General features: G+C 45.0%; 1 protein-coding gene across 1 annotated transcript in view; it reads right to left on the bottom strand.

The window, feature by feature from the left end:
* ATP1A1 (ATPase Na+/K+ transporting subunit alpha 1) overlaps nt 1-8,099 on the bottom strand; it is a 19,477-nt gene extending 11,378 nt beyond the window's left edge. Inside the window, exons 1-9 of the mRNA XM_008631741.2 lie at nt 7,973-8,099; nt 6,695-6,754; nt 5,432-5,635; nt 4,960-5,073; nt 4,300-4,434; nt 4,025-4,142; nt 3,257-3,525; nt 2,028-2,226; nt 507-616 (exon numbers count right to left, since the gene is read on the bottom strand). Coding sequence (XP_008629963.1) covers nt 507-616; nt 2,028-2,226; nt 3,257-3,525; nt 4,025-4,142; nt 4,300-4,434; nt 4,960-5,073; nt 5,432-5,635; nt 6,695-6,754; nt 7,973-8,002 — 1,239 coding nt within the window. The 5' untranslated portion in view covers nt 8,003-8,099. The remainder of the gene's footprint in view (nt 1-506; nt 617-2,027; nt 2,227-3,256; nt 3,526-4,024; nt 4,143-4,299; nt 4,435-4,959; nt 5,074-5,431; nt 5,636-6,694; nt 6,755-7,972) is intronic.
* Between the last annotated feature and the right edge of the window lie 4,263 nt (nt 8,100-12,362).

Raw genomic sequence — 12,362 nt, forward strand, 5'->3', positions numbered from 1 at the left:
AGGAATGTGAACTGGTGCTGTGCCAGCATTTGCACCAGCACTGAACCAGTGAAAGCTTCAGGAGACTCACCAGTGAGAGCAGACTGTCTCTAGCCAGTCTCCCACAGCCCCTGCCCCCCCAGCTCTTGTGTCTACCTCTCCCAGCACCAGGTGTTTGTAGCTTTGAAGTGTACAAATGCCTGAGATAGCAATTCCTGGAACAGCCAGATACTGGGAAATGCCTAGGAAAGCTTTCTGGTCTTTCCTAGCCCTGTCTGAACTATCTGGCCTCCCAAATTGAGTGTAGATGCCAGGATGGCAGGGATTCTGCTGTAGGAAAAACATCTTCCCAACCCCCTCTCCCCTGCCCACAGCACACCTCCTCTAAGAGTGCTAGACTGCAGAAAAGATTAGGAGTGGCAGATAACTCTACTTTGCAGGTTCCTGTGACCCACAGGATGCAATCTCACTACCATTATGGGAGGATGGTGGTAAGGAACAAGACCAACAATTTTTTGGGAACTCACCTTAAGAATTGGTACATTTTCCTGGCCAGCCTGAAACACAGCACGGTTACAGAGACCTGCAATTCTGGACAAAGCAGTCCAAGTGGCTGAGCTCTTGTCAAAGGAAGCACCTGAAAGCAGAGGAAGGATGTCAGAAAATCACCCATCAAGAAAGTCACATAAGCTCAAAATCCCACAGGCTTAAGAGCAAGAAGCCTTTATCTCAGAAACAGGAAACACTCAGAGCATCACTACATCTCTTTTATCCCTCCTCCCTTCCCAGATACTCGATGAGCAGCTGATTATTTAAGACCAGAAGGTGGAACAGAAGCAGTGCAAGAGAACACCTCAGCTTTCAAGATTCCAGTAACAGCTGTATCCAGCAGCAGCAGAGGACACACTGACAAAACCAAGGAATTCTGGACAGATAACATTCATTCAGAGGGCTTGAGTAAGAGATGCTGGGCTCCACCTCCAGGTTGTCTCACTTCATCCATCAACCCAGGAACTGGATGAAACAGCCCCCAAAGGAAAAATGCTTAAAGATAGATACTCTCTTGTGCCAGCTCTTAAGTTGGCTTTAAGGCAGATCAATTGAAGAGAGAGTTAACTGATAACCTAACATACTTTCCATGAAGTGAAATCTTATAGGTTTATTTCCCCTGCAGCCAAGCCAACCATTGCCAGGCCAAGGGCTTCCAAAAAAATCTATTTATAGCTCATTACTTTGCACTAGTGTTAAGTAAAGTGGCTTTTTTAAACAGTGCATACAAGCACAATGTTTTGGAGTGGCTCAGGGCAGGGTGCAGCAGCAGCAGCATCAGTGTAAAAATGTTTATGCTAATAATGTGTTGTGAGCACAGCATTTCACAAGGTAGATGACAGCTAGGAAACCCCTGAGTTTGGTTGTATTGAACAGTTTTGGAGAGATAATAATCTCTCCCAACTGCACGGCACACTGGGATTTCAGGTTCTCACCAACTAGGAGAAACTTCCTGCTAAAGTCTTACATTCATAGCTGGCACTATGCAAACACAACCTGGATGTCCCAGGAAAACCCCTGTCCAAAGTCAACCATCTAGTTCCACATGGGAACTTTCCATCTATGTCCAGCCTCAAGTAATTATTATCAGGGCCAAGACTTCTGCTGTCCCTACTTTCAACAGATTTAAGATCGAGCAATTTCATCAAGATACATTCTAGCAAAGATAATCAGGCACTTTGCAAATATTTCTATATACAGGACAAACATATAGGGCTGAACATTCAAGAGGCTCAAATTCCAATGGAGTAATTCTGTGCAAAAGGCAGGCTATACAGAGTTAAAGGATTAAACAGAACCAGGGTACAGTGCAAAGCTTTCTATGTGTCACTTCTGTTTTTTGTGCTCATTCTAGGTTGTATGTTAGAAGTCCCAGCACTGTGAACTTCACTTGGACTGGAGAGCTACTAACACAGATTCTTGGAAGTACCAGTGTCCAAGAAGCCTCAGAAAAAGCCATTTTTTAATGAAATGCCTCAAGCACAGAGAAGTGATCTTACCACTCTGGTTCTCTGTAGTATCGGCCTCGTGAATCTGATTGTCAAACCACATGTGGGCCACTGTCATGCGATTCTGTGTCAGAGTGCCTGTTTTGTCAGAACAGATGGTGGATGTGGAACCCAGGGTCTCCACGGCCTCCAGGTTCTTCACCAAGCAGTTCTTACGAGCCATACGCTTGGCTGTTAGTGTCAGACATACCTGGGGACAAGAAAGGTGACAGGTTAGATGCACTTGTGCAGTAATAACACTGCTGCCCAACTCCATATGCACATGGAATGATAACCAGCTTTCCATGCCCTGCAGTGACTCCCTAACTCCTTGCTCACCCTCCCAGTGCAAAACAAACACCACCACTTTGGCCCAGGTGCTAGGTTTAAATGACATTTTCATTACAAAACCTCCAGAAAAGGACTGTCAAGGCTTCAGCCTCCTGCTTCTCAGAGCATTAGGAAGTAAATAACATGCCCCAGACTAACATTTCAGTCAAAGCTGCCACCTCCTAATCATAGGAGTTCTCAAAATAGGTGAAGGCAGGCCACATAAGAGATGGCCCAAATTAGCTCTGGTGATAGGGCTTGCAACTTGCTGCTGTAGAAAGTGAGCAGCTCCAGCTCACTTTCTTGATAGAGGCTCTTATCTGGTTCCAGTTCCCAACCATTCACTCCCTGGCTTGGTTGCCACTCTGCTTCCTAAGGGCTACATGGAAGCATTTTGTCCTGTCCACCACCACTCTCCATACACCTAAAGCACACCTACATACTCTCACCACATCTTCAGGAAACCAAACTTATAAAAACCCCTGACAGATCCCAGATCAAAAGCTGGGGCTAGAGTGAAGCTTGCTAGATGCTCTGCCAGCCCTTAAGGGTTGGAAGGGCTGGTGCACATGTGGATGTAGAAACCCTGATGGTTGTAGCAGGAAAGCCTCTTCTTGCCACAGAAAAAGCCAAGACTGGAACTCCTAGTCTTGCTCACTCCAGCTGTATGATGCCAAGCCTCTGTGCAGGTCTAACTTAGGGACTCATCTTTATTAGATAAATAGCTGCAGAAATTGACATTGATTCAGGCAAGTAGTTAAAATACACTGAATTTATAAAGCCCAGCCCTACACACTCATCTTCCACTACTTTAGTGTTCACCTGTGTGAATGCACACTGAGCACAAAGCACTCCACTTCCTTAAGGACCACATATGTAGCAAATTCAATCTTTTTTCCAGCTTCACTCACCGTAACCGTTGCAAGCAGCCCTTCAGGGACATTGGCAACAATGATCCCGATGAGGAAGATAACAGCCTCCAGCCATGTGTACTCAAGGATGAGGGAAAGGATGAAGAAGGAAACACCCAGGAACACAGCCACTCCAGTGATGAGGTGGATAAAGTGCTCAATCTCCACGGCAATTGGAGTTTTCCCCCCTTCCAGTCCAGAAGCCAAGCTGGCAATACGGCCCATCACAGTGCGATCCCCGGTGCTAATTACAATGCCACGGGCAGTGCCTGGAAGAGAGATGGGTTTTAGAAAACAAAAGGAGCCACAGCTTAATATCCTGTTAATATCCTTAATATCCTGAAGAGATGTTCTGGGTGGACTTCAGCACAAAGGCTGTCCATCCCCATACTCGGAGCTGCAACAGAAGTCCTGCCAGAGATATCTGATGTTCCTGCTTTCTGCAGCAGCTGTAGTATTCCATACAGCTCTTCTTCATGGTTCACATTATGTTATCTGCACTTTAACACTTTTTACTTGTAACAAAGCAGGCAGGCTAGAAGACACACCACATAGCTGCTCCTCTAGAAGAAGCAAGAACAAAAAACCCAGTAGTGCTGTGGAGTCTTTGCCCATTCTACAGTACTGCTGTTGGAATGGGCAAAGACTTTGATGGGAACTTCCACCCTGTTCCTGCATGGTAGAAGTAGGCCATGGTGTATTCACACTGCTTATCCATACAGCTCAACATCATTGTTCAGACGGCAAGGAAGTAGGAGACACACACACCTTCCACACAGTTGGTGGAAAAGAAGGCAATGTTCCTGGTCTCCAGTGGGTTCTCGTGGGAGAAGTCTGGAGACCTGGTCTGAGGCTCTGATTCACCAGTAAGTGAGGAGTTATCCACCTACATGAAAGAGAGTACTTTGTCATACACGAGCAGACAGATGCTTAGTAGGTACTTCCCCCACCCTTCTCCTCCACTCCAGCCCCCATTCACAGCATAGAAGACAAATTCATCCTCCTTCAGAATGAAGTTTCCAGACAGCCTGTCATTCCTGTACCTTGCAACCATGTGCTGATATGATCCGAAGGTCAGCTGGAATTCTGTCTCCTCCTTTCACCTCCACTAGATCTCCAACTACAACACCTTCAGCATTTATGCTCATCTTCTCACCATTTCTGACTACAAGTGCTTGCTGAAAGACAGTGAAGAAACAATCTATGTCAAAAGCAACTCTTAAGAAAGGACTCAAAAGATCTGAGAATCTTAAAATAGTTATACTATGATTCTACAAGGTTTCTACTTGTACTAAGATGTTTATAGCTGATAAACATGTTATATAAGAAAAGTAAGTATTTTTCGTTTTCTTGACATTAAAGCTCCTTGTTCCCAAGGTGACTGTATGATAGTTAGGTATGATCCAGACCATCCACGAAGGAATGCAAACTTTAGTGCTTATCACACCAGTTTCTGAACTCTCCAGACTATTGAGAGAGTGTCCTATGATTGTTAATAAGCTGGTGGAACCCACAGGTTTCCAGGAACTACCTTGGCCTATTAGCATAGTTACTTGGAGCAGTCTCACAGATCCCTCAAAATTAAGAGCCAGTAACCCACATTAACAGCCAGGCCCTTGCAACTGGAGATGATGTTTGAAACCATTAATACCTTTGAACAAGCTATGGCTTGCCAGACCTCAAGGAAGTTATTTATTCCATACCTGAGGCACCAAGTTCTTGAAGGACTCCATGATCTTGGAGCTTTTTGCTTCTTGGTAATAAGAGAAACAGCCAGTAATGATAACCACAGCTGCCAACACAATACCCAGGTACAGCTACAAAGAGCAGAGAAAGTGAGTCAGAGGACAATCTGCCTGAAAGGCTTCCAATTTTTGCCTAGCAAAAAATTGCCTGGCATTTAAGTGCCCCATTACAAGCATGAAGGCACTTGCAGTCTCTGTACATTTTGTACACAAAGGCTGTCCACAAGCTAGTGCTGTTAACACAACACTAAGGAAGTTGGCTGTTCATTTCATTATGTGGAAGCACTCCAAAACATGTTAAGCTCACACACTGAATTTCCCGTGCTTATGGGAAAAGCTTCTGGACTGAATGCTTAAAGGAAGTTAATCTGCTTTGAGCCCAACAGGCTGCTTGGCCTGCCTTTGAGGTAAAGCAGACATTTTTACTCACGTTATCATTGTTGGGCTCCTCTCCCATCAAACTCTGTATGCCGTAAGCCAGAAAACACAGAATAGCACCAATCCACAGCAGGAGCGAGAATCCTCCAAAAAGCTGCCGACAGAACTTTACCCATTCCGGAGTGGTGGGTGGGGGCGTGAGGGCATTTGGGCCATCGCGAGCCAGGATCTCAGCTGCACGTGCAGGAGTCAAACCCTACAAGAGAGGTTCCTTTTTTAGGCATTGAGGCAAGACCAGCTGCAGGGTAGGTCTGAATTTGATCAAGTTCTACCACAGCAACAAGGAGCTGCCAACAGGTAATGGAGATGTCCACAGCTGCCAAGGTTCCACAACACAAGTGCAGGATGTGAGAGCTGAATGCCAGAACAGGAGCTACAGGATGCTGAATGCTACTTGAGGAGCCTGCAGGCCATGGGCTTATGAACACTGAAGAAGGGCAGGACAAGACAGCTACTGCCACACACTTTGAGCTCTGAGGAACAGCACAGTGCCATCCACCCTTATCAAATTATGGAACAAGTGAAAGCTGGAGGCCATAAAGGTGATGACATGTTGGAACAACCTTACATCCAGGAAGTTCAGCTTTCAGAAGCCGAGGTCTTGGGACACAAAAAGGCAAATCTCTGTGCTGTTATAGAGTAAAGGGCAGACTTGATTCTACATGCAATCATGCAAGAAATGCATTAAGCAAAGCAAACAGAAGCAAAAGTGTAAAACCACTGCAGTACTTCTGCACTGGACTCAGAGGTAGCCTAGGACATCGGCACACCTCTTACTGCAGAAAGGCAAAATTGTAACTGCTACTAGCCATCATTAAGTCTCTGGGCATGTGCTAGCTCACTAGACTACATTTGCAACATAACAAACATTTGTCTTCATTACGTGTTCCTCGGGAGAAAAAATAAAACCAAGAATCAACCTTGAACAATTCAGAGGCAGATAACAGTGACTTTGTTAGAAGCAAAGTCACTAAAGTATTGCAGTCAAGTTGTACAGTGGGAGGATAAGGAGAAGTGTTTGTGAATTCAGTGGTTCTCCCAAAGCCTGGGAAACTTAACTGGAGGAGGGGAGATAAAACACAAAAAGAAAAAAACAACAACAACAAAATAAAAAAACCCCAACCAAAAAAAAACCCCCAAAAAACAAAACACCCCCAAACCAGACCACCCAGATCTCCCTTTGTGAAATGCTCTGAGCAGAGACTGTTTCTTTTCAGATCAGGGCAAGCAGGGAGGGAATACAATGCCTACCTACCCGACTCAAGTCTGTTCCATATTTACGATGAAGTTCATCAAGACTCAGCTTGTGGTCATCCTGAAAGACAAGAAATAGTTGGAAGATAAAAGAATCTGAGAAAAGAGCTCAGCAGTTCCACTCCCCACCCCAGGTTTCCTATCTGCAACAGTTGGTGAGGTAGCAGGATTCCAGTTCATCCTCTATGTGGAGAGGTCTCAAAATCATTCTGGAATTCAGCAGTCTCATCTTTTGCATTCTTGTGACTATTTGAGTACATGACAGCTTTTTTGAAAAACTCTGACTTTATCTCAGTGCAGTCTTTACACCCCCAGAAGATTATGTGAAACCACCATGGGTGATTTTTTTTGGGAGGTTGAGAGAGGATGGAAAGAAAAGGAATTGGGAAGGAAGGTAGGAATGTACAGAAGATTAAACCTGTAATTTCACACATTTTAAAGCAGTGCTGCTAGATTAAGCACTACTTTGGGGGAAGTGTTTCTTCCCCCAGAGGCTTCTTTTCATAGCCAGGCTATTTTTCAGCTGGTTCAAGTTGGTTCAGAGCAGTGCCTCACTTGAGAGGTTGTACTGGAGGAGCAGGTGCTTTAAGTACACATCACTACTGAACGCATAATCTAATCTTTAAGAAATCTTTAGAATCCACTCTTCCTAACAGAGGAGTCAAAAACGTGAAAGCCCAGTCTCAAACCCACAGAACAGAAACAAAATCTGCATCACCTTCAAGGACAGCAGATCTAAGCCAGATGATGTTCACAGACAGATATATAGCATCATCCAGCTTTCACAGATGGGGATGGGAGACACTCCCCACAGCCTCAAACATGATTAGAAGGAATAATACTGAGGTCAGTCTGAGCAGAGGCCAGCAGTAAATGGAGCTGTACAGCCTCAACTCCTCAGCTGGAATGAAAACAGCAGTTCCACTCACATGGCAGCACAATAAAGGCTGTAATGCTGCTATGCAGAGAGTGCTTGCCTGGCTGAGGAAATCCATCTATACTGTGCTAGGGGTAATGCAGGCAAGCACAGACTTAGGCTCTGTGTCAAGTGCCTTGTGAGAAGTGATGCTGCCAGGCTCCACTGCATGCTCATCTTAATGCTGAAACACTTACAGCATGTCTGGCTTGGGGACAGAGGGGAGGAGAAGGGAGATCATTGCCTTCGGTCACATCATGCTGTCAGCACACCAGCTCGTTTCTCTTTTAGTCAAATTAGGCACAGGGCCTTGGGCATAGCAAACATTCTTAAAGCTGCTCTTTCTGTGCCCTACACTCTTACCATCGTAACTTCCTTTTTAAGCTCATCCATGTCCCTCTCCTTCTTCCCCTTCTTCTTTCCGCCATGCTCTGATGTAGCAGTGGGCTCATACTTGTCTCTTCCAGCCTGCAAGGGACGACACAGCAGAATTAGAAAAATCTTACAGTCAAATTCCACAGCAGCAGACATGAACTATACACACAAGACTGCCAGGCAGACAAAATTATTACAGTTTTTGAAGTTGTCTACCTAAACTTTAGTAAAGCCTTTGACAGTGTTTCCTACAGCATCCTCTTGGAGAAACAGGCTGCTTGTGGCTTGGACAGATGCACTGTGTGCTGGGTAAAACACACAGCTGGAGGGCTGGACCAAGAAAGTGGTGGTAAATAGTTACATGCAGCTGGCATCTGGCCACCAGTGGGGTTCTCTAGGCCTAAGTATTGGGGCCAGTCCTGTTTAATATCTTTATCAATGATCTGGACAAGAAGATTGAGTGCACCCTCAGTCAGTTTGCAGATAATACTAAGGCAGGCAGGAATGTTGATCTGCTGGAGGGCAAGAAGGCTTGGCAGAGGGATCTGGACAGGCTGGATTGATGGGCTGAGACCAACAATACAAGGTTCAATAAGGCAAAGTGCTGGGTCATGCCTTTGGGTCACAACAACCCCAGGCAGGGGGCAGAGGGGCTGGAAAGCTGCCCAGCAGAAAAGGACCTGGGGGTGCTGGTCAACAGTGGCTGCACATGAGCCAGAGTGTATCCAGGTGGCCAAGAAGGCCAATGGCACCTGACCTGTGTCAGAAATAACGTGCTCAGCAGGACCACAGCAGTGACTGTCCCCCTGTATTCAGCACTGGTGAGGCCACATCTCAAGTCCCATGACAAGTTCTGGGCCTCTCACTACAAAAAGGACATTGAGGTGCTGAGGCAGCTGAGGGTGTTTAGCCTGGAGAAAAGGATGCTCAGGGGAGACCTTTTGGTTCTCTGCAGCTCCCTGGAAGGAGGCTGTAGCCAGGTGGAGGTTGGTTTATTCTCCCAAGAAGCAACAGGCCAAGAGGAAATTGCCTCCGCTTGTGCCAGTGGAGGTTTAGATTGGCTATTAGGAAAATTTTCTTCATGGAAAGGGCTGCCAAGCCCTGGAACAGGATGCCCAGGAAACTGATTGAGTCATCATCCCCAGCAATATTTAAAAGATGTGTAGATGTGGCACTTGGAGAGATGGTTTAGTGGTGGACTTGGCAGTGCTGGGTTAACAGTTGGACTCAATTATTCTAATGGTCTTTTCTAACCTACATGATTCTATGAAAGTTATGCCACCTCAATACATAATAAAAATGAGCTAGTGAAGGGAGAAGTCTGCTCAGTATCATCCCCAATACACAGATTAGAGCCAGACATTGTGCAAGTCTGGCTAGGAGGAAAGCAAGCCACACACTATTCAGGCAGTCTTGACGTGTGAGCCCCAGCTCAAGCTGAAAAAGTGATGAAGAGCAGAAGAAACCAATTCCTGAGAGCAAACGTATGTTCCCTTCAAGGCATTAACTCCTCCTCCCCCCTCCCAGTCTTCCACATCCTCTGGTGAGGAGGAGCAGCCTATCAACTAAAGATAAATAAGAGGTGGTACCTCTGGCTGGTCAATTCTGGGGGCTAAGTTCCAACACTTTCATTCTCAGTTCGGCACACTAGCTGGCTGGTTTATACAAGAGAAATCTGCTTTCAATTTATGGCAGTTTGAGCAGCAAGAATGGTATACAAAGCAGCAGTACACTTTTGCAGATTCAATCTGTGCTTAGTCCTGCTTACACTTCACAGAGCAGATGATTTGCTTAAAGCCTCTTTATTCAGTAGGATTTTTATTCACTTTTATTATGGTTAATTCTACATGAAATCGTGCAAAGACTTAGATCTTGTCATAATGGGGCAAACAAGCATCTAAGGACAAACAAATCATGACTTAGTGCACATGAACATCACTTAAAAGACAACCTTCTGTTCCCTTCTGTGTAGGGCCTATTACATCCCTGCAGCCTGCCAAGTTTTATGTGCTGAGATTTCCACCTAGTAAGATCCCTGAGAAGAACTTTAAGATAAAACAGCACTTCATGGCACCAGTCAAATCTTTAACAAGATTAAGAAAAGGTTTCAAAGGCATTGCCTTGCTTGATCTTTGCACGAACACCTCAAACCACGAACTGGATTCCTGAGTGATCTGGACACAGCAACTATTGCTTGGATCCAAGACCTGTCCTGATGAGCAGCTACCACAGGAAATTTTTATTATCTATTTCAAGAGAAGTAGAAACCAAAACCAGAAGTGAAACTGCATGAAAAAGAAGAAAGATCATGACTTTTCTGAAACAACCTGTCAGTCACATCTAGACAAGGGTTTTTACTGTTCTGAGAAAGCTGTGTGCAACACTCTGCAGCCATAGTCACACACTTCACATGCACAGAAGTCTCCCCTTGCCCTGTTCAGCAAATGCAAGCTTCACATGCTGCTACGAAGCTGTGCAATGGAAACAGTTTTTAACAAGTGGAGCAGAGCCCAGCTATTTGCCTCCACTGATCCAGGAAAAGGCTAGAGAACTACAGACTGTCAGCATTCCTGACATTCTCTTCCCTGCACCTAAACTCCCATTTCCCTTCTTAAAAAAGTGAAAGCCACAGTACTTAAACAAGCACAGTCCATGCATTCCAGCATCACAGGAATCTGCCACAGGGCAATTCATAAAGAGCCACCATGAAGCATCTCTCTCCTTCAGTCTCCGAAGAAAACAACTTTGACTTCTGCTAGAGCTATGGCAGACAAGTCCAAACACAGCCCTGCACAAAACACATGCTTCTTCATTACTGCTTGAGATGAAAAATGATTTCCAACGAAGGTCAAGGTGCCTTGCTTGACTAGCACTCCATCTCATTCAGCTGCACCCCTTCTCCCCAAGAAAAGCTTGGCAAGCTCTTGCAGGTGATCTTAAAAACCTCCTGGACCTTTGAAACTTGTGAGAAGTAGAGTTACTCAGCTTACTGGGGGTAGTGAATAATCCAGCAATATAGGAGTGCTTAAGCTTTTACAGCTGCAGTTGAAACAATCTACAAGTGGGCAAACATGAAAAGGCTCATGGCCCTTGTTCAAGCATGATTTGCTTTAAAAAAAAAAAAGCAAACAAAACCCAAAAAACCCAGCAATCAGCTGCAGTCAGAACAAAGAGTTGATGGAGTTACTTGCTTCTTTAAGCATCCACATATTTGGGTCTTAATGGAGTCCATCTTAAAGAGGAGCTCAGCAATTCCTCAGCTCAAAAAAAAAAAAAAAAAAAAAAAAAAAGCACAATACTTTCCCTTCTGTTGCTTTATTACTACATCCCACCCTTACTGAAAAGGTAAGTCAGGAGAATCAGTTTCAGCTCTTGTTACAGGATCATTTCACGCAGAGTCTGAACTTCCTGCTCCATCATTCAAATCTGAACTTGACACACACATCAGAGTCTAAGTCCTGCCCCTGTTCTGTGCCTCCAGGGCCATTGCCTCCCTTCCTGCAAGATGAGCCCAATCTATTCAACAAAGGCTCATGCTGACTGGGCTGCCAGGGGAAGAGGTTTTCATCCCACCTCGGCGCTGTAGGATTTCCCTGCACTCCCCTCCTTTTCCTGCTGTACAAAGAGAAGAAGGCCTATGGTACTCCAGATCCACATCTTATCAGGATTTAATCACATGGCCTGAACACAAAGGAAGGTCTGTCTCATCAGAAATGTCACCCCTGTTCCTCGACTTAGCCCAAGAACTGACTCATCAAAACTGCCTCAAAAAAAACAACGCAGCTTCTTTTTTTTTCCATGCAAGATTTATTTTTTTTCCACTGGCTTAAGCACAACATTTCTACACACGAGTGTAAGAAGTTTTAGACATCCCCCAGAAAATCCTATTGTCTTTCAGATACAGCTGATGATTTTCCGCTCTGGACTAATTGAGCCATTCATGGCTGATGTTCTCAACACAAGCCATGATTGACCAGGAAACAGGAGGGGTACAAATCAGCAGACAAGCTCAGAAGTACCCTGTTCTATGATCACCTAATCCAACAAGAAATGTCAAGTAAGAGCCAAAATAAATTATGCAGTCTCTGGAGGCCTGGTCTGTTTTGCTGCTTATGTCATTACAATCAATTGTGCAGAGAAAACAGAAAAGTTACTGTCCTGCTGCCTTATGAGACAGTAAATATATTAACCACATGAGTCATAAAACTACACTCCACCTATTGGACTGGAAACTCTGTTCCATGACCCTATGTAATCCTAGCAAAAGATGGAATTGCTTCTTTGGATCCTTCTTACTCCATCCCAAGAGCTGTGTTCAATCCCCTATCTTGAACCAAAAATTTAAGCTGCATCAACTGATCAGACTCTCAGCATCTAG

Source organism: Corvus brachyrhynchos, unplaced genomic scaffold (genome assembly GCF_000691975.1).
Source record: "Corvus brachyrhynchos isolate BGI_N302 unplaced genomic scaffold, ASM69197v1 scaffold3, whole genome shotgun sequence".
In the NCBI taxonomy this organism is placed as follows: Eukaryota; Metazoa; Chordata; class Aves; order Passeriformes; family Corvidae; genus Corvus; species Corvus brachyrhynchos.